This window comes from Ovis canadensis, chromosome 17 (assembly GCF_042477335.2).
Source record: "Ovis canadensis isolate MfBH-ARS-UI-01 breed Bighorn chromosome 17, ARS-UI_OviCan_v2, whole genome shotgun sequence".
In the NCBI taxonomy this organism is placed as follows: Eukaryota; Metazoa; Chordata; class Mammalia; order Artiodactyla; family Bovidae; genus Ovis; species Ovis canadensis.
The window spans coordinates 53968269-53994387 of NC_091261.1; the positions used below are offsets into that span (position 1 = coordinate 53968269).

At 37.7% G+C, this 26119-nt stretch overlaps 1 protein-coding gene across 2 annotated transcripts in view; it reads right to left on the bottom strand.

Annotated features, from left to right (window-relative positions):
- Positions 1–26119, bottom strand: part of GUCY1B1 (guanylate cyclase 1 soluble subunit beta 1) — a 53880-nt gene that overhangs the window by 8660 nt on the left and 19101 nt on the right. For both annotated transcript variants that reach the window (XM_069557324.1, XM_069557323.1), the window contains 7 exons: positions 26005–26105; positions 24132–24250; positions 10151–10348; positions 5826–6056; positions 5261–5377; positions 4402–4535; positions 1067–1264 (listed from right to left, as the gene is read on the bottom strand). In XM_069557324.1, coding sequence (XP_069413425.1) covers positions 1067–1264; positions 4402–4535; positions 5261–5377; positions 5826–6056; positions 10151–10348; positions 24132–24224 — 971 coding nt within the window. In that variant the 5' untranslated portion in view covers positions 24225–24250; positions 26005–26105. The remainder of the gene's footprint in view (positions 1–1066; positions 1265–4401; positions 4536–5260; positions 5378–5825; positions 6057–10150; positions 10349–24131; positions 24251–26004; positions 26106–26119) is intronic.

The window sequence follows — 26119 nt, forward strand, 5'->3', positions numbered from 1 at the left end:
TATTTGTTTAAATAAATTACTTGAAAATGAAATACGATCTTATATGTCACTTGCCCACTATTTCAAAATTTAAAGCACTGTTCACAGTTTTGTATAGTTTTGTATTTTGATACTTTTGTTCGTGACTTGAATTACAGATGTAATCGTTGTCATCATAGACGACACTACAGTCTGTCAGATTCATATCTGCCAAATCCTAAAATAATTTGGCATTCAAGAACTCTTTGAAAATATAATGGCCAAATCTAAGCTCAGTGTTCAGTGTACCCCAGCACCTGGCAGCCCTGGCACAGAGAGGATTCTCGGTACACACTCCTGTGTGAAGAAATGGATGAACGGGCAGTCAGACTTGAAATATGCACTTGAGTTATTCTAATGATTTGCAGAGACATGATTTGTCATATATTCTTTCAGCTTCGTTTGTAAAATTAGAAGACATATCCCCATTACTATTATGACTGATTTCTTTCTGTGTACCTGACAGATTTAAGTGACGTGGAAGAGTTTATTTAGGACTCCGTAACTGCGACAGGTTCCACAACTTGGAGTCTTTGTACAGAGAAGAACCTTTGTATGCTATTACTATTTAATCACTAAAGTGATGTTGCCTTGAAGCCTAAATTATATGTAATGTCCAATCTCTGGACACTTTGCCTCCCAGGTGATAAGCATTAAGCTAAAATATCTTTATTCAGCTCACAGGAAATGTCCTGACAAGGCCCACCTGAAGAAATTAACACACCCCCCCCCCTCTGGAGGCTGCTGGGAACCAGGAAACGCTTGGCTTGAGTCCCTCCCCTTTCAGTTAAAAGAGCCTGAATGCTAACTCGGGCAAGACAGGTCTTTGGAACATGAGTTCACCATCTTCTCCATCTGCTGGCTTTTGTAATGAAGTCTCTATTCCTTGCCCCAACACCCCATCTCTGGATTTACTGGCCTGTCATGAGGCAAGTAACCTGAGCTTGGACCCAGTCACAGTCTGTCAGCCTTAACTACAGGAGAGCCACTGAATCCACCACACAGGACAGCCCTGCCTGTCATCTGTAACCAGAGGTTACATTCTTACGTGTCCGTCTTTTTCTTTTCATCTTCCAGGGCTCGTAACGTGAGCTGCAGCCTGTCCGTAAGGATTTCCAGTTCCTGGGTCAGCTTGTACTCCTCTCTGAACTGCTCTCCTAGGAGCACGAGGTCCCGAGTGGCATCGTGCAGAGGGATGTCACTCAGATACAGCCCTCGCCGGGTCAGGTCATCCAGGTTCATGACACTGTCATAAGGAGAAGGACACACAGTCAGACCCCATGCTCCCACGGCAACACCACCCTGGTTTCCATCAAGGAGTCTAATCCTGCCACTGCCTGCCATTCAAAAGGTCAGGCTGAAGAAAACTCAATAAAAGCAAGAGGAATATGACTTCATTCTTCTTAATATGTAAACATCTATCAAAGAGAAGTGAACTTGAAATGCAGTTTTGCCAAACTGCATTTTTTTATGTCGTCAGCCTAAATTGAAAGATAATGTGAAAAGTTGCTTTATGAAACCCACTCAGGTTTTTATCTCAAGGCTGTTTATATTGCCAGAGGTTTTCCTCACTATAAAGAAATGAAGAATAAGTTATCTTGGGAATTCCCTGGCAGTCCAATGGTGAAGACTTCGCCTTCCAGTGCAGGGGTGCGGGTTTGTTGGGAAGCAAAGATCCCACATGCTTTGAGGCCAAAAAAAACAAAACATGAAACAGAAGCAATGTTGTAACAAATTCAACAAAGACTTTAAAAATGGTCCACATCAAAAAGCAGTCTTGAAAAAAAGTTATCTTTACTCTCTTTTACATCCAGGATAATAATGCTCCTTCTACAAAACTAATTGATTGTCATCTTATGGAATCTACGATTCTTGTAACTAGTTGTTTTCTCTTTCAGACACAATGACTAGAGGTTGACACCAGATTTATGACCCATCTGCAACACGAATTTTCTGTACTCTTGACTTCTAACATGTATTTTTACACACTACTCTAATTTCTGGCTCCACTTTCTTCTGTTACTCTTATTTTCTTTGGCTTATTTGTTTCATCTATTTATTTTTGCTGAATTGTATGCATCTTTGTGACTTGTCATTTTTAGAAAATGTAATATTTATTGATTCAGTGAAGATCTGGTAAATAAAAATTAGACTGTTTTTTAAAAATTTAGTCTTTGGTTAAAATATCTTAAGGTTACATTACTGGCTTTAATTATTTAAATGCCAAATAACTATTTCCAGTCATTCATAACAATAATTTCTCTAAACTGACATAATTGTGTTGTGAATTTACTGAAGAATTTTGGATTAACAAAATGTCTCCCTGAAATATATTCTCAGAATGTCCATTAAAAAAGCAAAAAATGAGCACACCAATAAAGGAAAATAAAACAATCAAAGAGTCTATTGTTGACACACATCCCTCGGGAAAGAAGCCAGATCATCCACCAGTGGTTTCAAGACTGGCCAATTAGTAGAGAAAAAAAAAATGTCTATAAGTTTAAACTGAAAATGAATCATTAAAATGCTCATATTGAGAGAGAAAATCAAATCATATCATTGTTCAAAAAACTTATTATTATCTTAATGAGCTGTGTGCTTAGTTGTTCAGTTGTGTCTAACTCTTTGCAACCCCATGGACTGTATGTAGCCGGCCAGGCTCCTCTGTCCATGGGACTCTCTAGGCAAGAATACTGGAGTGGGTTGCCATGCCCTCCTCCAGGGCATCTTTCTGACCCAGGAATCAAACCTGGGTCTCCTGCATTGGAAGCGGATTCTTTATCAGCTAAGCTACCAGGGAAGCCCCACACTATCCTGTCCTCCTGGAACTATACATTTCACAAGTTAAAGTGCTAAACTAAAGTTGGTATCTTATGGAATGTGAGTACCAATTTTTTTATACACACGAGCAGTTCCCATATAAGAAGGCTTCTCAGGTGGCTCAGTGGTAAAGACTACACCTGTCAATGCAGGAGATTCAAGAGGCTCAGGTTCAATCCCTGGGTCGGGAAGATCCCCTGGAGGAGAAAATGGCAACTACTCAAGAATCCCATGAACAGAGGAACCTGGCAGGCTACAGTCCACAGGGTAGGAAAGAGTCAGACACGACTGAGTGAGCACACACACACACACGCAGTCCCATATAACAACTGGTGATTATATTACTATGTATCCTATTTCTGCATATGATAATTAGCAAGTAGACTCCAAATTTCTGCCTGTACTTCCAAAGAAACCATTCTCTCCATGAATAAGAACTGTTTCTATTTAAAAGTTATCTTTCTACCAATGCTCAACTTGGAAAAAGGCAGAAGGAAAAGACATTTACTGATAGCAGATGCAGATACAGTTTGATTAATGGAGGTTATTAATAAAAAATATGAGTTTATATTCCCTAATTCTGTCTCTCTTATTTTCATAATATTTTCTCAGGGGAAAAACTCTATCATTAGTCTTATATAATCTTTAATACCAGATTTTTTATTATAATAATAATTATTATGATATATTAATATATTTATAACAATAGTTATTAAAATTTTAATAATTTTAAAGAAGGCTGTTATAAAATCCATTAATTTTTTCAGAAATTTTGAAACAATATTTTCAAGTGAAAAGTGATTATTTGGACTTTAAATTTTTAATCAATAGCCCTCCAAAACATGCTTTGTCAACTGTTACTAAATAATATGCATACATTTTGGCTATACAAATTTAAAATGTACAAAATATTACCTAACAACAAGTTTTATAATTATCTGTTTCTACTGTTCTAACATAAATTTAGACACATTACCTACTCTGAATTCCCACGTATCTTTTAGAAAAGTGCTTTGTCAAACTATAAAAATGCCAGCCTACAGTTGTACTTCCCTCTGATGTTTACTATGTCGCATAATTCACATAAATTTTAACTTAATACTGCATTGTGCATAGTGTATCTCAGTTAAAGTAGAAAAATGTTTTTAACATAAAATAGTTTAAATCCAGAAATCATTAGAAAAGTAATTTCTTGGTGCCAAATACACCTGTGTATTTATGCCATCATATTATTAATAAATGCTTTGTAGACTTGTTTTCTCCATGATGCCTCTCTGGAAGGTACAAAACTACAGAATTAGCTAACTTCAGATTACATATCCACTGACCTAAGGCATAAACACTCAACAGATTGATTAAGATGTGGCAAATAAAAGAGAATAATGATTTCTTCTGAGTTATTATACAAGTTCAACAAAATTATCCTTGTTATAGAGAGATGTCTAAGAAGAGTTGTAACATCTAAGTATACTTTGTAGAAACAATTGAGTAAAATATTATTGAATTTCCTTTTAGCAAAAGATGGGTGCTTATATCCATTATAATTCATCTAAAAGTGATTACCTTGGTGAGCACAGGAAAAGTATGCTGTCTGCTTCAGGCAAGTAGATCATCTGACCCTTGAGCCGTAAGCAGCTGATTTCAGTGCCCGTCAGCTCATCCTCACACTCTGATTTCTCTACATCCAACAAACCTTCCTGGAAAAGGCAAGACACACAGTCAACACATGCATCTCTCCCAAGAAGGGCACAGGGACCTCATTCCCACCAAACCATAAGGGAGAACAGGGACCCAGGCAGAACTGAAGAGGCCTTTCACCGGAGTCTGCCAGGTAACAACCAGACAACCTGACATCACTGCAGAAATGCAAACTGAACCCACGAAGAGAGGAGCTTTGCTACTTTGACATCCTTGTGGCAATTCTGTGACTCTCATTTCTGATTTTCTATGGAGCAGATGGTAAAGAACCAGTCTGCAATGTGGGAGACCTGGGTTTGATCCCTAGGTTAGGAAGATCCCCTGGAGAAGGACATAGCAACCTACTCCAGTATTCTTGTCTGAGAAGTCCCATGGACAAAGGAACCCGGCAGGCTACTGTCCACTGGGGTCACAAACACATGGGTACAACTGAGCAACTAAGCATAACTGGTTCACTCATGTGTGACTGGCCCATCCAGGCAAGGCATTTTTAAAATTCACTTCTGTTCATTTTGATCCGTGACTAGAATCCCACTGCTCCTCAGACAACCCCCAATTTAGCACCATTGCTTTTGAAACAGGACTCCCTTCGGGGTCTGGTTTTGCTCTCTCTACACCTTCTGAATCTCACAGAATGTTTTTGTAGCTAATTATCCCTGTGGAACACTTCTAAACTGTAACAGACCTTACTTCCTCATATTGAGTGAAATAACATCTTGATTACCTTGCTTCTCAACACGAAGACTGTATTGATGTGTGAGAGGATTCCATGGAAACTGATGTCAATGTGAGGACGGACCAGGGAGAAGACAGACAGGAGGCTGCAGTTCCCAGGCTGGAGCTAAAATGCAGATGAAAAAAAAAAGGGCACTTAATTAGTACTTTGGTGAATTTTAAACTCCTTTCTTTTGCCTAAAAGTGTCAACTGATTTTCAACATTATTTTCAGACAGCAGATAAACAGTGGCTATTTGCTCAATGATGAATAAATTAAGTGAAAGCTGATTGTTACTGGAAAGTCATTTTCTCATGAAAACAAGACCTGTAAAATTTCTGTAAAATTCTCCCACTGCTCTTGTGATTAAAAGAGAAAAAAAAAGTAGCTGTCCTAGGCAAAGTTGCAGTATGCACAAACATACTGAGTTTACAGTCACAGTACTTCTGTGATATACCAAGTGCTCCATGTTCCCTGACAGATAAACAAAGGTTAAGTGAATCAGTGGCCACGTATACCAGTAACATTTCAGTGGCCTTCCATCTCAGGCTCCCAGGGAATGTAATGTCCTTTACCTGGGGAAGGACTCTATAGATGGCGTTGCCACATTGAGTGACCACAAGATCCCTGTCAAATATGATGTGAAAGGGAAATGCTTTGCAGAATGTATACGGGCTGATGCGTGATTCCTGGGTACCGTTTTCTTCAAATCTGTCAAGATCTTCATAAAAATCCTCTTCTTTTGACTCTTTTTCTTCAATCAAAAATTGAGTATGATCACATTCTTCATTTCTTTGTTGAATAACCTGGATGCCAAAGAGGGAAATGGTGTTAACTGTCCTGGCATTTCCATTTGGTTACAATATTTAAATACCTAAGAAATTGGTAATGAGAACCACATTTAGAAGGTTAATTTTAAAATGTTTAAATATGCAAATACTGGTGGTGGTTTAGTCGTTAAGTCGTGTCCGACTCTTGCAACCCCATGGACTGTAGCCTGCCAGATTCCTCTGTCCATGGGATTCTCCGGGTAAGAATACTGGAGTGGGTTGCCATTTCCTTCTCCAGGGGATCTTCCCAACTCAGGAATCGAAGCCAGGTCTCCTGCACTGCAGGCAGATTCTTTACCAACTGAGCTATGAGAGAAGCCCAATGCAAATACTATATATGCCTAATATAGAAAACTATTTTTGAATACTGATTTAGGAAATTTGAAGACAATAATTATTCACAGTAAAACTGCAAATCTGGTAGGAGTCCCCTAGTGGTCCATACAGCATCTTTGGTAGAATCTGGAGTAAAGCACCCCCTGTCCCCACAGACTCAGCGACCCCTCAAGCCAGGCACACACGTACGGTAAATGATGGACACATCAGACAGAGCAGTACTGTTTAATATGATAAAAAATGCTGTGTGGAGACAAAGGAAAACTAAATGACAGAAACACATATCTTAAAATATATGTGATGTCTTTTTTATCTATCAACTAGCAAGCATATAAAACTGTAGTGCCAGATTAGGTAGGATACAGAAAAAAAAGAGTCATTTCATTTATCACTAATGGAAGGGTATTCTGATTAATCTTTCTGAAGGATAGACTGACAATATGCATAAAAATCCCCCTCCCCAAGTTATATTCTTTGATTTAATTCTAAATCTAGAAGTTTATTTTATGGGAGTTATCCTGATATGAGCGAAACTCTCTAATTTAAAAAATAACTACATTTCTAAATATTATTCACAAGCAAATACATGCTTAAGGTATAAAAAAGATTTTTTCTTTGGGGTTTAAGAAACTGCAACCAACATGTCCTCCTAAAAAGGGAAAAACATCTCGAGTTGCAGCCAGATCAAAATGGGAGGCAGTTGGGAGAGTATTTCTTCAGTTGCAGCTAAATAAGGGCAAAGCACTGCTCTTTTCCCCCTTTTTCCTTAGTTCACTGCACCAAACTCTGACACTGAGGAACAAATAGCAATTAATATGGACTCTTATATACATATTCCCACATATTGTTTGATGGTAAAATCAGGGTATTACTATTAAAACTTCCACACCAATCTACACTGGTTAAAGATCAGTATTCTCATTTACGATGGGAAAATTTTGCCCCAAGAAGACTCATTCCCTAAAGTCTCCAAGGCAACACAAGGCAATCTAAAAATTTTGATGTTTTACTCTTTCCATTTCAGCTAGAAGAACTGAATTATATGCAAGCCAAGTTTACGAATTCCTCAATTCTACTCTTCTGCTTTGCTTAAATTTGCAAGACGGCTTTTCTGATTATATTTGTAACCTCTCCTTCATTTATCACTTTATGACATGGTCTACTATTTCTTAAGTAGTTAAATTATCTGGTAGCTCCAGACTTATGAGACTTACAGACTTAAGCATACCTCGGGATGGTGGATGAACCTAGAACCTATTATACTGAGTGAAGTGAGTCAGAAAGAGAAAGATAAATACCATATTTCTAACACATATATATGGAATCTAGAAAAATGGTGCTGAAGAATTTATTTATAGGGCAACAATGGGCGAAACAGACATAGAGAACAGACTTATGGACATGGGGAGAGGGGAGGAGAGGGTGAGCTGTATGGAGAGAGTAACATGGAAACTTACAGTACCATATGTAAAATAGATGGCCAATGGGGATTTGGTGTATGGCTCAGGAAACTCAAACAGGGGCTCTGTATCAACCTAGAGGGGTGGGATGAGGAGGGAGATGGGAGGAAGTTTCAAAAGGGAGGGGATATATGTATACCTATGGCTGATTCATGTTGAGGTTTGACAGAAAACAGCAAAATTCTGTAAAGCAATGACCCTTCAATAAAAAATTAATTAATTAAAAAAAGAATACCTCAGGAAATTAAAACATTTCCCTTGAAAAAACTAAATACACCAAATATAAATACCAACTACAAATATTTCAGACATCTATTTTGGAGTACCGGAATCAATGAACAACCCATATTGCATAGTGTCTACAAGTTATTACCACGACTAAGTAAAAACTTGAATTGTATATAGAGTGCTTCTGCTGTCAATCTCCCAAGCAAAGACTCTAATCACCATGGCAATTGCAGTTTCCAAGTGTGCACCAGTTAATGTTTCTTTCCTGAAGTTTCTATGTACCTGTTTCTTGCTCGGCTTGGCTAAGTAATTAACAAACCAAGAGCAGACCAGTGTTTACAACCCCCTTGACACAGGCTCCCTCACTCAAGATGAGGTGTTAGTTTGGTGTTAGAATCCAAAGTTGGAAATGAAAGGCATGTTGAATTTTAATTGATTTCCAGTGAGATTCCTAATCATGGATGAATTTCAATCCTTTACCTAAGTTTTTCATTTTTAAATGTCTCTGGATTTGATAACGTCATGTTCCATGTTTCCTACTTTCCAGTAGTAGGAAAACAAAGAATGCACCTGGGGATCATGTCAGAATTAACAGAAACTCCAGAAAAGGAAAAAAAATTGAAATGTAACGCAACATTACTAGATTAAATATGCAGGATACTTTCCTAATATAATCAACCTAAATGCTACAAGTTTTATTTCTGTAATACTATACTTAAAGTTTGGGCTTCCCACATGTTAGAATGTAACTGTATATGCAAGAAAGTACACTGACTATTAGACTTTCCATAAAGAAAGAATGACAGTTTAAAAAAAAGGTAAGGAAACTAGAAGAAAGTAGCTGGATTTACTGCATGCTGTGCAACAGCCAGTACTATCCTGAACTAATGTACCCAGGTCTATGAAAATACTGTGGAGCAAGTCTAGGAAGGATGGCTTTTGTGAATAAACACGATCAGAGCACAGGCTTTAAATTGTCAGAATGTGATGGGGAGACTTTTCCAAGTAAAAGTCAAGAGAAAGTTAAGAATCAGTCTCAGTGATTTATTTATACCACTTCTTGCCGTCATTTTGAAACTGTTCAACTGGGCACAGTTCAGAAAGTGAACCTGAAGCCTCTGCAGGAGATGGAGTCGCATTTGTGCTCTGGTGAGACCATCTCTGCTGGAGAACATGACATTTCTTTAAAAAGCAAAAGGCTAGTAGGTTTTGCCTTTTTACTTTGTATTTATATTTAAAGTTGCACTTGTTCACCTGCCAGTGTTTATAAAATCCTATATTGGGGATGTTTTTTCTATAATAAAATGTCATCATTTGTGAAAAAACTAAACAGTAATAGGGCACCCTTTCCCCACTTTTGTCAAATTTAGGGCCACTAAAAAATGGCTCTTGTGTTTAAATATGAAGACACACAAAACACAGCTGCCTGGGAGCAGCTCTCTGGGTCAGAAATATAGAGAAAACAATGGTTCCTTTTACTGCACAGTTATTGTACCAATACCTTAAAATCATCACTCAAAACAGTGGGTATCATCAATAACAAAGCAAGTATGAGACCGGGCTTTTACAAAACAGTCTAATTAAAAAAAAAAAAAAGCAAAACTTCTGGCTCACAAAATGAGATATTATAACCACATTTCAGGGATAGACCCAAAAAAAATCCACAAAGAAGCCATGAACAGTGAAATAATACTTCATATTATTTTAGAACGTGTCCATGGGTTTTTGTATTCTGAAGGCCGCAGCTAAGCCAGTCACAGATTCTCCTGCTTCCCAGCAAGTGTGATTCCCAGGAATCGCAAATTAAATTTCTCATTGCCTTAAGCAATGTATAAATGGAAAGAAAAATCTGCTCCCACAAGGAAAACTCTCCTGTATAATGCATTCCAAGGCCAAGCATAGAAGATCGCCTGTGTCACCACTGTTATGGCTGATCTACACCTCTGCTGAGGTCCGCTAACAGCAATGTCCAAGGGCAAATTGGGAGTCTTTCTAAAACTCCACATGTCACCTGTCTTCAGAGGAGCCCCCCTTATTGCCCATTACCTTCATGTCTATTTCAGTGCCATGTATCTGCTGAGCTACTGTCTTGATGATTCCAATGACAATATCCTGCAGCCCTTCTCTCTCTGAGTAGTAGTGCAGGATGAGTCCTTTGCCTTTCTCCGCATCAGTGCACCGAAAGGAAGGTGCCCGCATGCCTGGGTAGATGGTAGCAAGGTGGTCGTGCAGAGCATCAAGGTTCTGCGGGGAAGAGGAAACGGTGATGATTAAATCCTGCTTCTGAGCGGCAGTCACTCTCAGGAGAGCAGGCTGAGAGAGCAGACAGACTCAGAGCTGAGTCTGGGGGCAGATGGACGGGTCACATGAATGCTCCCAGGGCACACCCTTCCCTGGATACATCCTGACAAGGCCAGAACCCAGAGAGCCTGAAACTAAGGTAATGCAATTAAGAAAAGCATCTGTGTGAATGAATGAAGAAGATGGGGTACATATGGGATGGAATACTACTCAGCCTTTGTAGCAACATGAATGGACATAGAGATAGTCACACTAACTGAAGTAAGATAGACAGAAAGACAAATATATGATTTCACTTAAATGTGGAATCCAATCTATGTCACAAACTAACTTACCTACAAAACAAAAACAGACATAGAGACATAGAGAACAGATTTGTGGTTAACAAGGGGGAAGAGAGTGGGAGAGAGATGAATGGGGAATTTGGGATTAGCAGATGCAAATTATTATATACAGAATGGATAACCAACAAAGTGCTACTGTATAATAGCATAGGGAACTATGTTCAATATCCTGTGATAAACCATAGTCAAAAAGAATGTATATATATATATGTATAACAGAATCACTTTGCTGTACAGCAGAAATTAACACATTGTGAATCAACTATACTTCAACAAAGTAGATTTTAAAAAAAGAAAAACATCTTGATTGTTACAGTAGAAATATTTTAAGGAAGGGTAAATAAACAAGGGGGATATAAAAGGATGCCTGAAGCAGAAAAAAGAAACAGTTATGAGCTAAAGCAAAGATATGCATATTTACAGGAGTTTGAACAGCTGTATATTTATGTTATGATAAATAGTATGGAATTCTCAAAGTGATCACATATTACCATTTGTTTCTCTAACAATACTAAACCTTAACTATTAATTCAAAAAATTATATCAGAATTATAAGCATATGAAAATGTTAGTATATTCTTTTGTGAAATAATATTTTAGTAATTAAAATCACTTTGGAAATTAAATCAGTCTAATTTCTTCAGAGTTTCCAATCAAGGTACAGCCTCACAGCGAACCTGTGAAACTGAACCTTTCAGAACTGAAGTCTTGGAAAACTAATAAATTTGCAAATAAATATTTTCTGTTCTTATAGCTTTGTGATTAATTCAGAACATACCAAATCCCCACTATCTAGTATCACCCTCTAATATTAAAAAAAAAAAAAGATTCGCTTAAAGATCACCAGAAGAAATGCTGCCAACTATACTTTTGACTTGGCTTTTCAGCACATTCGTAACTTCTCAGTGTGTGTGTATATGTGCTACACACATATAGTAGACACACATAGCACAGCACAGTGTTGGAGTCACGGGGAACATGGCTTTAGAATCAAGCAGACTTGGATTTAAATCATGCCACTGTCATCTCAGCAGTCATGTTCAGATGTGAGTTTTGAACCATAAAGAAGGCTGAGTGCCGAAGAATTAATGCTTTTGAACTTTGGTACTGGAGAATACTCTTGAGATTCCCTTGGACTGCAAGATCAAACCGGTCAATCCTAAAGGAAATCTACCCTGAGCATTCACTGGAAGGACTGATGCTGAAGCTGAAGCTCCAGTACTTCAGCCACCTGATGCAAAGAGCTGACTCACTGGAAAAGACCCCAGTGCTGGGAAAGATTGAGGGCAAGGAGAGAAGGAGGCAACAGAGGATTAGATGGTTGCACGGCATCATCCAATCAATGGAGATGAGTTTGAGCAAACTCTGGGAGATAGTGAAGGACAGGGAAGCCTGGCGTGCTGCAGTCCATGGAGTCGCAGATTCGGACGTGACTAAGCAACTGAACAAGTGTCATCTCGTGATAATGTGGCCAATTTACCACTTGATTTCCTCTGATACAAGAGAAAGAACTAACACGATGTACATAAAACACTAGCATGCTCAGGTGTAGTAGGCAAAATAATGTTGGCCCAAAGATTTCCAGACCTAGTCTCTCTGAATATGTTACCTCACGTGGCAAAGTGGGGTTGGGAAATTGGAAAGATTATCCTGGATTACCAGGGTGGACAGAGCCTAATCCCATGAGTGACTGAGTCTTAGATGCCAAGAACATTTGCTGGTTATAAGGAGGGAAGAAAGCTGAGAAGGAAGCAGGATTTGAGATGCAGGACACCCTGTGCAGGGCCTTGGGGGGGTGGCGCTCTGCACCCTACTCAGCCCCCCGTGACAGCCAGTAAGAAAACTGGTCCATGGGTCTATGTGTGGTTACATGGAGCTGAATTCTGCCAACACCCGAATAAGCAAGGAAATGCCACCCCCACCCCAGTCCTGCTGGTATCTACATTACAATCCAGGAGACCCCTTTTAGACTTCCAACCTAGGAAACTATAGGATAATAAATCTGTGTTCTTTTAAGCACTTAGGCATGTGGTATTTTGTTACTGTAACAATAAAAAAGCTAATTCACTGATCAAATAGTAATCTATCAACAACTGGTGGTTATTGCTAAAGAGAATGGGAAAAGCAAATGATCTCAGAATACCAAAGGCCTCAGGAGCACATCTAATACCCCAACAGACTCCTCTCACCTCTGCAAAGGGCCAATTCAGAGGGGAATATAGGGACAGGATTCTGTGCTGGGGTCTTTTTGACAGAAGGCAGCAAGCTGGACCTGTCTTCAGAGTTATTTCCCCTCTGAGTTACAGCTTGAAAATGATTTTTCAATAGGAAATAAAATATCAAATTTTCAGATTTTCTCTTAAAAAGACAGAAAAATTTTAAAATGAAAAGGCATTTAAAACTAGGATTAAATACCAGAAATAAAGATAAAGAACATGTTTGGGAAAAATAATAAGATTTCAAATATATTTCACATATAAGTATTACTCAGTATGCAGAGATTTCAAACTCATATTTAAATGGTTTATAAATTTCATAATAGAGTTGATTTCAGTAAGAAATGTGATACTTAAGTACAATTTTGCAATAAAGATTTGTTATGGTGTTCTTGGGGCATCCCAAGTGGCACTAATGGTAAAGAACCCATCTGCCAATGCAGGAGACATAAGAGATTCAGGTTTGATCCCTGGGTGGGGAAGATCCCCTGGGGGAGGGTATGGCAACCCACTGCAGTATTCTTGCCTGGAGAATCCCATGGACAGAGGAGCCTGATGGGCTACAGTCCACAGGTCACAAAGAGTCAGACGCAACTGCAGCGGTTTAGCATGCATGGTGTTCTCGGGGGGAAAAAGGAACACATCTGAAAAGGAGGTGCTGGAGATGGGCTAAAACTGAAGGATGGTTTGCATTCTGAACATTTCAAAGGGGCCAGGTTAGGGAAACAGGATCCAGTAAGACATCAGAAAGGAGGTGGAGCGAGTATAGTACAAAGTGGCTCCATCAGGGCACTGCAGCCTGGCCCCCGCCACACGCTCATCCCATCTACTCACTGTATGTGCACTGTATGTGCACCACATGTCCACTGTATAAAGCATGTGTATGCATGTCTTGCAGGGTGTGCGGTGCAGGCGGGGGCAGGGTACAGAGCTAGATCAGATCCACAGGATGCAGTCCCTGACTGTAAGCAGTTCGTGGTTTAAATCACCCAACAATGTTCAGAGTGGCTTTGGGTGCATGAAGGGGAGCAACACCTCAGAGTGAAGCCAGGGTCCAAAGACGCAGAGCACAGGTGAGAGCTGAGGCCTCAGAGACTGGCATTCTGACTCGGATGAACATCTTGTCTCCTCAACTGGTGACCCTGGTTTCTTTTTGAAATGCATTCACGCTTAGTGCTAAGATCTTGTTTTCTTCCCTCAATTTACACCTCTTCTAATTAAGCCAGGCCAATTCTTAACTCAAATACCAAGTGGCCCTGACTCCACCAGAGGCTGCTGTTGCCATGAGAAAGGAACTCCATGTGGCAGGCATTGAGGATGGTCAGTTTACAGAAGCCTCAACAACCCACTCCAGTACTCTTGCCTGGAAAATCCCATGGACAAAGGAGCCTGGTAGGCTGCAGTCCACAGGGTCGCTGAGTCAGACACAACTGAGCGACTTCACTTTCACTTTTCACTTTCATGCATTGGAGAAGGAAATGGCAACCCACTCCAGTGTTCTTGCCTGGAGAATCCCAGGGACGGGGCAGTCTGCTGGGCTACTGTCTATGGGGTCGTGCAGAGTTGGACACGACTAAAGCGACTTAGCAGCAGCAGCAGCAAGTCACTTTACTTGGTAAGTAACACAGCGGGGTTTCCTATGACGAGTTCTTCCCCTGGGAATCCTTTCCTGGGAAGGGAAGACATGAGGCCTGCTCTTCATAACCCTGCCAGACCCCTCACACCCCTCTGCTGATGCTGCAAAAATCTGGTGAGAAAGGAAATCACCAGAAGGGTTTTATACATATCTCTGTTTCCCACAAAGTCAAAATTCAGCTTGTTGCTGCTAAATTAAACTGTTGTTCTTGTTTCTTAAGAAATTTCCTAATGTAGTCAGGCTCAGGTACTGGATTGTGGCTCATTTTACGGAAAAAAAATTTCAAATTAGTCAAACACTAACTTGAAATATACATATTAATTCTTTTCTACTTTTTCTTCTATGAAATATTCAAATACAGTGTATCTTAGGTCAATATGCCCATATCACTTTCACACTTATCTATTTTCATCTTCAGTCATATTACATGTACACATTTCTATGTGCAGCTAAGCAGACGGCAGGAGGCGGTAACCATGGTACCATTTACTTTCTCTGCATCACTGATGCTAAAGAAAGTGAGAGATGGGCCAGAACAGCCCAGAACTCAGGTCAGGAGTCACACAGGGACTGGCAATGCTCCCTAAATGTGGAGCCATTTTAATTTAAATAATTTAATTACCTAAAGCCTTTTTAATTTAACATTTACTTTAAATAAAGTTATTGATGGTACCGAAGTATTAATAACAAAACATTACTTAAATTTATCAATTCAAAGCAAGTGGGAAACCAAAACGCAGGAAGTCAAATGTTAATCTTTTAAGTCTTTGCAGTAACCAATTCTCCAGAGACTGACTGTTTTGTTGAATTTGCTGTTAATTAAATGGACAAGTAAAGTGCTTTCTTGGAGCATAAAAGATTTAACACCACTTAATGTAATATTGATTTTCTTTAGATAGTATCTAACCATAAAAATACTCTTGGGATTTCTTTAGTTACAGCTTCCCTTACGGGGTTTTAATCTCTCAAAATTAAAGCTATTACCACTGCCTATCTATTATGAAAAATAGAATTCATGATTAAAAATAAGTTATTTCCAACTGAGTACATTAGTATTGCCAAAAATGTTCTTTCTTCACAGACTCCAACTGTCTGCAGCAACCTCAAAAGTCACCGAAAAGACACTCAGAATAGCCAAGAGAAAACCTTGTCTGTCTACATTTTATAATACCATCCATACAAAGCTAATTATTCATCCACATGGTTGTAGCAATATATTCTGAAGAACAAGAGTTCATATTGAAACTGGTATTCTTCAATTTCTAAATATCACCATGGAGGTGGGTATACAAAGAAAAGAGCTGAATGGTAACACATGTATTTCAGCACAAGTAGATTCCCAGGAAACAGTGCAGCCAACCTCAAATATGCTTTCACATCATTCTTCTTAGCTTTATGACACGAGAAAATAGGAAGGGAATAAGAGGAGTTTTGTTCATCTATTTTGCCTCAATATATTAAAAGACTGGTCTGAGGTTTTCATTTCATTTCTCTTAATGTTCTGATATAATTTTACCGTTTTTTCTACATACAAGATGAGAGAACTGTTTCTCAGGAACTCATCTACTCTAAGTCTCCTAGGTTTGTCATTTATAGAAGAAAAACCAATGCTAGCATCCTAGGAAACAAGTTCTACATTTAGTACATACCACAGATTTAGGACACAAAAGAGATTTACTAGTCCTTTGAGAAATACTCCAAAGATTCATATTTTTAAAGACTTTGGAATGTTTCAAAATAAATGCAAATTTTCTAATATGGTAAACATAAGCATTATATATATATATATATATATATATATATGTACAGAGGGAAGTTTCTTAGAATTAAATACCTTATTCCCCTCTGCTTCCAGGGTATCTAATTAAAATTCCTAAATGATGCACATAAATAGGCGTAGTAAGGCCTTGCCTTAGACGTTTTGAGAAAGAGATTTTTCAGTCTTCAGAAACCCTTAGGACTTCCCTGGTGGTCCAGGGGTTAAGAATCTGCCTGCTAATGCAGGAGAGAGGGTTCATTCAATTCCTGGTCCGGGAAGATTCCACTTGCAACTAAGCCGTGAGCCACAACTATGGAAGCCCATGAGCCCTAGAGAGACTGTGCTGTGCGACAAGAGAAGCCCCTGCAATGAGAAGCCCATCACTGCAACAAGAGTAGCCCGTGCTTGCCGCAACTGAAGAAAGCCGTCACAGCAGCAGCCAAAGACAAAAATAAACAAGTAAATAATTTTTTTAAAGAATCCTTATTCTAAGGAGTCCCCTTAGTGAGGGTTAAGCTCAGCCTAGTGGTTAGGATTCCAGGCTTTACCTGCTGTGGCCCCAGGTTGAATCCCTGGTCAGGAAACTGAGATCCACAAGCCAAGCAGCACAGCCCCGCCCAAAATTAATTAATTTTTAAAAATGAATCTTTATTCTAGTGGATGGAGAGAAGGGAGCCATTTGTGTTATTTGAGAGCATTACTGAAGTTTAATATCAGGAAAAAGCCTTAAAAATCAATCATTGCAAATCTCTCTCCGCTTAAGGAAAGGAATGAGGCATGGTATTTCCTTTCTTTTGATTCCTCACACATCTGAAAAGCAAGCCCAACAACAGTATTTACTTGTGAGAGTCACATAATTTGAAAATCATTTTTCAAGTTTTTAAGAAAGATGTCATGTCAGAATTTTAACGTGAAAAACTGAAAGAAGCAGGACCTAGGTAAAGCAGAAACTCACCCCCAGTGATGGGAACCGCCAAGGTCAGGGTGTGAGGGGTATGAGGTCAGAACAAGCCAGACTCAATATTTAATGATACTTTTGTCTTTTCTACTTCAAGCAACTCCTTGAGAAGTAGCTTTCCAACTGAAAAGATACAGAGACTCTTTTCTAAAATAAATAATGTAAAGGTGGCACTAATGGTAAAGAACTCGCCTGCCAGTACCGAAGATGTAAGAGTCACAGGTTTGATCCCTGGGTCAAGAAGATCCCCTGGAGGAGGGCAAGGCAACCCACTCCAGTATTCATGCTGGGAAAATTCCATGGCGCATGGTGGGCTACAGTCCATGGGTTCACAATGTCTGATATGACTGAATCAACTTAACACAAGGATTTATTTAAAAAGAAATAATACTTGAGTCACTAAAATTATTTAAACAGTATTTTTAAAACTACCTATTATTACTATCATCTCGAGAGAAATTTTAATTAAATAAAAAAATGAAAATAGTCATAAAATTACCTGTGTAAACTATTTCACTTATTATACTGCTTTTAAATTCATGTTAAAAAAATTTTGTTTATATTCATTTGACTGTATTTTGCAAAACTGAGAAAATATATACATTATTCAAAGAAAAATTCTTAAAATTCCAAAATATTATCTTCCTTTAAAAATTCTAACGTATCAAATTTTAAAATTTCAGGTGCCAATTAAGGAATGCCACTTGCCACTGTGTTCTATAAGAATTTAGTCCCTGAGCCCTTGTAGCCGCTGACCTTCAACACCCCCCAGAAAGAAGTCAGGATGAGGATGAAGAATGAGGGGGACTGCTAGAACAGGCCCTCAGATATTTTCAGGAGAAAATTTTCATGAACCTGGCTTCTTGCATCTTCCACACTTAGAGAAGCACTAAAAACATTAACTATGATACCTGCTGTTTGTGACCAACAGCAGCTTTGTACGGAGATGTGTGATTGACTGCATGCCCCTCTCTGCCAACATCACACACACACTGACTTCCACCCTCAGGTCTTTGGGATAGTTTCTCAGAGGCTCCTGAAACGCTGTCTCCCTGGCCATAGTCCTCAGTAAGACACTGATTAAACTCACCTCTTGGCTCTCACATTCTGCATGTTCTTCAAGTAGATACAGATTACAGAAATTGGCATTTGGATGTTGAGAAAAGTTCCTTTTGAAATTCAAAAGTTAAAAATAAAATGAATGGTGCATTTTTTTCTAAAAAATATTATAAATAATTTAGGGAAGTATTAGAATTTCACAGCTGTTCAGGAAAAAACCTCAGCTTTCCCAAAATAACACTTTGCACAAACATTTAAGAATTTTAGATGGGCCATCAATCCTAGATTGCTCCTAGCAGGCTGGCCAAATTACAGTGTTGTCTGTTAGAAGCCAAAACCTGGAGCCAACACAGATTTAAGGAAATCCCATTACAGGCTGAACACAGGCCCTGGCAGAAGACTCTGATATATATGAATTGGGAGAGTGAGTGAAACAGCCCCAAACCCACAGTAAAAGTGGAAGAAGCTGAGGTTTCCAGCTAATGATTGGAGAGTATTGGCTTGCTTTTCTACTGAGATTCCTATGCTATTTAAGCAGGTTCATAATTTAAATCCTAACTGGCCTCTAAGATTATATATGACTCCTTTATTTTTCAGTAGTCAACTTGATAGCCTTCCACACCCATCTAGCTTCATTTTATGTCTGTAAAATTACTGGGGAGGTAAAGAATATCTTACATGAAAATAATATAACACTACTGAAAGTGGATCAGTAGCCCATATACAATCTTATCTTTTCAAACTCAGATTAATCAAAGCTCAACTTCTCTGTAAATATGTGTACATATGGACACATACCTACTAACACAGACACAAAAAATAAAGGGGAAAACAGCACAGAGAACACTGTTCCATTTATCCACATATCAAAGCACCTCAGACTTATTTGCTTAACACAATGATATTATTCTCATGTTTTTATGGGTTATCTGGACTCAGTGGGAAGTTCTCAGAGTGGAGTGACATGGAAGTTTGCCATGGAGTCACTATAATGCTCCACCAGGCTGATTCCCAAGATGGGTCACCCAGACACCCGAGGGCTCAGCCAGCAGCACCGCTGCTGTGGTTGAAGCATCTCATTTCATGGTGGGTACCTCCAGGGAACATCCCAAGAGCAAGTGCTTCAAGATACTCATGGAAATTTCAAGAGTTCTTATGAACTAGCCTAGGAAGTATTAAGAATGTTCCTTCTGCTATACTCTTCTGATCAAATAATCACTAAAGTCACCCGAGATCCAAGGGATGGGAGCTCTACCTTGTCATAGGGGATATGGGCGAGCTCTAACTTTTCATGGGGGAGAAGTACAATCATATTGCAGCAATTTTGGGAAAAGACAGCCTGCAATAATGCAATAGGATATCAAAAGCCAAGGTGAGCATGGATTAAGGTGGAATACCATCAGATTGGACATTCCTTACCAGCATTTTATTGAACTTTCAAATCTGATATATTCTCTGCACTATTTTAATCAATACACTAAAAGTTTCACATAGAAATTTACCACAGAAGCAGCATGAAACCACATTTTATTCTTAATTCAAGAATAAGAAAGCGGCAAAATAGAGAAAAAAAATTCTTGTGAAATACAGTCTAACCTTTAAGACAAGAAACCAGAAAAAAATCTATAAAATCCAAAAACCTAAATCAAAATGTCTTTCTACTTTTGTTTATCTTTTTATAATAAATCATATTTCTGGTTACTAAATCAGGAAAAGGATAATAATTAATTGCAAGGATTATCTATTTTTATCAACAGTCCTCAAACTGATGGTTTCACAGAACATTTAGGAAAAATCAATTCCAAATTGTATAATGTATAGAGAAGAATAATTTTCTAAAAAGCTTCCTATAAAAATGTTTCTTATATTTTATTACTTTACCTACTTAGAATTTTTAGCTATTTTTTGTGAAAGTCTTGAGGTAGATTAAAAATAGGCATGATGTAAAAATTCTTAAATTGACTTTGAAAACACAAGGGAGATTGGGTAAACAGAACCAGGAATTTTATATTGGCAGCAAAACCTTTCAAAGGAGAATTGTCCATTATTTAAGCTGTTTAAATTGTCAAATTGTTTAAATACACAAATCAAAGGAAATGACAAAAGCTAAATGAGAAACAAATATTTTTCTGGAACTGAACTACAGATATTATCTACACAGCATATACTTGATTATAAAATTTTTATAAAGGAATAGCATTATTAACCAGATAAAATAGCCTATTAATGGCCAAATAAAAAATATATATATATATACATATAACTCAGAATTAACTAATTCTATCATTCAAAGACTCTTTACTGATTGCCTATTATATACTATGCCTGGTACTCAGAAAACATAAAAATTATTTTAAGAAAAGCAGAAAATATGTATTTTAATACAGTAGTTCTTAATAATGTATCCAACTGAGAGGCTGGGAGAGACACCCCCAAGGAAGGCCCCTAGAAGGATACAAGTGAACAGAGGTGCCCGGCCCAGGGCATGGGCAGTGGTCTCCCATGTTAGAATTTCAGTAGCTATTTTATTGTTACCTGAGAGCATCGGATGGAAGTGTCAGGGTAAACATTTTGAAAATTTCAAGAGAAATAAGTAATGTCAGTTGCATACTAATTAATAAACAGTAATTTGCCACAACCATATGAAAAGGAAATTGGTCTACAGTATGTCTACTCTTCCATACTTCAATCTATAATCAATCTCTTAGTAAAGTTATATAGTCTCACTCAAAACGAATTTTTTTACCCTTAATAGAATTAATCTTGAGCTATTGGGGTTTCGTATAAACAGCAACTATTCATTTTTTAAATATGTTTTTTTCATTCCCAGATATTATCTGTGAGGATACTATCATTAAGGGACTACACACAACCCCCAGCCTCATGGGATTTACATTCCAGTCCCACACAGGAAATGATCTACAGTGAGAACTCCCGTGGGTAGGGACTTACACACACTGTGAAAACATGAGAAATGTCAGTTCCCTGACTCCAAGTGGAACCTTCCCGCAAGAAGTAATCTGACCAGCAGGATGAAGAAGATCAATCTAGGTGAAAAGGAGCAGGAAGACTGTCCAGACAAAGGGAAGAGCAGGTGCAAAAGCTCAGAAGGTGGAGAAAGCTAGTTAGAAAAAAATATGGTCTGAAAGAAATTCTGTTTGGCTGGGCTGCAGGAGAGGAAGAGAGACAGACGGGGGTGTAAGTAGTTTCAATTATTTTAATTGCTTTTTACATTTCCAAGGAGCAACTGGGAATCACTGAAGGGTTTAAGTAAGTAAATGATGGAATGAGATATATTTGCTTTTAAGAAAAATCACTAGTTACAGAATGGTGAGGAGATGGAGGTGAGGAAACCTATGTATTCTGTAGAGAATGGTGGACTGTTCCACGGAAGGCTAGGGGAAATGAAGACAAGTGGTAGGATTCTGAAAAATTCAGTTTTTAGGAAACAGACTCTAAGAATTTAATGATTAGTTAAAACCAAGTGGTGAAAGACACAAATAAATCTTTTAAATATCTTTAAAATAAGGCCTAGTTTATCCTACTCTTTTACAAAGGATTGCTGTCTATCATAAAGAATGTTTTATTATTTTATGTAATGAAAAGTGTCGATTTTTATATGTGAGCTAGAACCTTAAAAAACTTTATGAAAATCAGTTGCTTTATTTCATAGGCACTTTTTTTAAAAAGTCCATTTAATTTATTTGAAATTAGCCTACTCATACCATAAATATCTACTTTTCAGGAAAGCAATATGTTAATACAACCAGTTTGCCATCAAGATATTCAATTTCAAAACCAGAAAGACATTCAAACAAAAACAGTATTAATGAAAACTTTATAGTATTCTAACTTTCCAATTTCCTCACTGTTCATACTTGCACCCAAAAATAATAATAATAATAAAATTGCATGCAATTTTAAAACTGCCTGTTGACTTTGATGAAAACGGACTCAGAACTATTTAAAACAATGCTGTCCAGTGAAAATAAAAGGCTTTAGGAGCCATTAAAGCAAGTCACAAACATCAGTCATATATGTTAAATTTTCTAGTAGGCACATTTTAAAAAGGAAAAAGAACCAGGTGAAATTGATGTTTATGATACATTTTTATATAACTCAGTATTCCCAAAACATTATCATTTTACCATGTAATCAAATATTAAACACACCCGAGCTATTTGCATTCTCTTTGAAGCCCAGTGTGCATTTTACCCTAGAGGCAAGCCTGCAGGCAAGACACCTCTAGAACCAGGAGAAACCACCAGGAGTCGCCAGTCCTCAACTGAGCCACTGGACACTTAGCAGACAGTCACAATGAGTAAAGGTAAAAGTAAACTATTTGCATGATTGTGTTGTCAGCACAGATGTGACCACTGAGAGAGAAAGACAAAATTAAGAGAAAGGAGCTGCAACTGGAACTTAGTTGAGAAAGGGACCAGGAGTCAACAGAATTATTAAAAATGGGAATGTATTCTAACCCCCCAAATCTCAAAATATTTTTATTCAGTGAAGTCCAATTTATGTTTGTTTGTTGTTGTTGTTTTTAACTTTACAATATCATATTGGTTTTGCCATACATCAACATGAATCCGCCACGGATGTATATGGGTTCGCAATCCTGAACCCCCTCCCACCTCCCTCCCCATAACTCAAACTTTAATCCATGTAAAATAATTCATTTAAATACAGCCTGTTAAAGGTTAATTTAAGTATCTCCTGGCAGCAACTTCATTTGGAAGTGGCAGCTTTTTTGGACACCAGTAGTTTGGTAAATCCGTGGCAGAGACTGGAAACCGGTTTCCATCTTGATTTAATACTGTTTTAAGTTTATAAGAAAAATGTCACTATGTAAACAACAGACATTTTGATTAAACACTCAAGTTCTTATTTTGGCTGTTAAATCAATAACGCAGCTGGACTGAAAGTCGTTTACATTCCCTCCAAGCTGGGCTCCAGTTCAGCTGGTCTTGCACTGACATCATTTTCCAGCAAGATCTGGCTGCTCTCAGAGGCCAGTTTAGAAATATCCTTTACAGACAACCACATAATGTTCAATGTTAGCACATTTTAAGATGAGAGTCTCAAAAATGCCTGTGCTTAAAATAGGACAGTTGATCCCAAAATAGTCTCCCACCTGATGTGTCATTCACTAGTAAAAAGAAAAAAATTAAGTAGTTTAACAAGAAAACAAAAGCCTTTGGTGATATTATTTATCTTGACTTCACCTGAGACTGACTCTGGAAGAGTTCCTATTTTCCTCTCCAGAGTAGATTAACTAATATGTAACTCAGAGCAATGATTCTCAAACGTGTTTTGGTGGCAGGCTCTTTCCCTGAAACAATGAGCTTCAGGTAGAACTTTACAGATACTGATGAATTATTTAATTACTTAAAGTCAGAATGACTTAGAAAACAAGCCCAGGTTATATACATAAAAGCACAGCTACTAGCACAAAACTTATTTTTTAAAAAGCAGTTGAATGGATCACAACACGTTGAGTCTTTCAGAGACCACTAGCTTAGAACTTGAATGTTTAGTGTCAGAACCAAAAATTAAAGAAAAAATGTGAAGGAAAAATGCTAAAATGTACTCAAGACCATCTAATAATTATTATTTTACGAGATATAGGGAAAATGCCCCTATGATTTCCTTTCAGCAGCTAGACACTCATCCAGCCAAATGAACAAACTAGAGCCCACGTGGGAGAAAAAGAAAATCAGAACTTTTAGACCAGGACCTCAAACTGCTCACCTGCAGAAATTCTCTGACGTTAGATCCCAGGACACGCAGGATTGTATCATAACCAGATTCTTGACAGAAGACGAAGAACATCTTCCCAAACATTTGGAGGATTTCTCCAGCATTGAGATCTGGTTTATAGATTTGAGAGGCAACAACAGAAACAAAATATATTAGAGGTAGAAAATCATTAGAGGCAGGAATAAAGATAAGTGCATGACAAAAATGTTAAATATCCTCAATTTCTTTGCACAGTGAACAGATCACAGGAAAAATATCTGGCCAGGAAAATACAATGAAATCTGAGGAGAGAGCATTTGACATGTTAACAGTTTAAGTCTGTACTTAAAAGCAAAGCAACCAGTTTCTTAGATTCTGTGACAAAATTTTGAGCTTTTTCAAACTTGTATGTAAGGTATAGCTTACTTTTTCTGAAAAATAAGAGAAAGATCTTTAAAATCATCAAGAATGCACATGAAAATGAAAAGTGAAAGTGAAAGTGTTAGTCGCTCAGTTGTATCTTTTTGTGACCCCATGGACTATAGCCTGCCAGGCTCCTCTGTCCACAGACTTCTCAGGCAAGAATAGTGGAGTGTGAAGCCATTCTCTTCTCCAGCCTATCTTCCCAACCTAGGGATTGAACCCAAATCTTCCACATTGGCAGGCAGATTCTTTACCATCTGAGCCACCAGGCAGATATTTGGGTGCAAAATCATTTTTCTTTATAAAAATATGCATACTTAATAATCAGGTTACAAATGATATATAGCCTAAAATCCTGCCTTTTTCTTAATATTCAATTACTGTTATTTCCTAAAATTAAAATTTTTCCTAATATCAATTTTAATCAGTCTTATTTAACATAGTTATGCAACAATTCATTTCACCAATGCCCACTTGCTCAAAACGCAGGCTTTTCCAACTTTTGAAAATATAAGTAACTCTGAAATGAAAATATACATACACCTTAATGCAAATAATTCTATTTCTTTATGAAAATTTTCTAAATATCTCTAAAATTTGAACATTTTTAAACAGACTTTGACTGATGATGCAAAATTATTCTCCAAAACAGTTTATTTTCCCACCAGATTTTAAATGTGTATGATTTCCCCTTTAACTCTTCCCTTGACTACACTAGATTTTTAATTTTTTAACTGCCAAATTTATATAAAAATTATTTCACATTTGTGTCAATTTTGATTACTAGTAATGCTGGATATTTTTCTTATTATTATTAACAATTTATCATACTTTTATGATAATTCTTGTATTTTACAAAAGGTAGCCTTTTCTCTTCTAGCTATTTTGACAAAGCTAAAAAGCATCCATCTAGTCTATGCAAACTGTAGCCTCACTATAAATTAAGTACTACAATGATAATAGATACTACTTTGAGAACAACTTTTTTCCAATGAAGCTTTTTTTTTTTTTAACTTTGCCTTCTTTGCATGAGTTTTGTCTCATGTAGATCTCAGTTTCTTGTTTCTTTTACCATTACCTAACAAAACTTGTGATCACAAAAGAGATTTGGAGGTAAGATTTTCTACATAATACATTTTTGTAATTAATGTGATGTTGACACTGCAACATTAAGTTATTATTACATCATTAACTTATTACATTAAGTATCAATAATTTTTTGCTTCCTCAACGCATGGCTTTTTGTGGGGGAGGGGCAGAGAGCTCCTCTATTCTCTAAAGAGTTTGTAAAAAGAATAACACAACTTAGTGTAGCCTGAGCCTAATACTATATGTGACTGTCCTCCCATCAGGGTTGTAGAGTGCACAACCTGTGCAACTATACAATGCGACCTTGGACCATGCATGCCCTTGGACATCAACGTGCAGCTTAGCCAAAGAAAGAAAGTCACGTTCAACTTACTGAGGACCTTGCTTGCAGCAGCAACCAAATCATATGTTTTAGAATCATCATAAATTATTCGGACAAGAAACTGTCCTTCTTCATCTAATTGTGCCTCTTTTCTAGAAAACAAAAA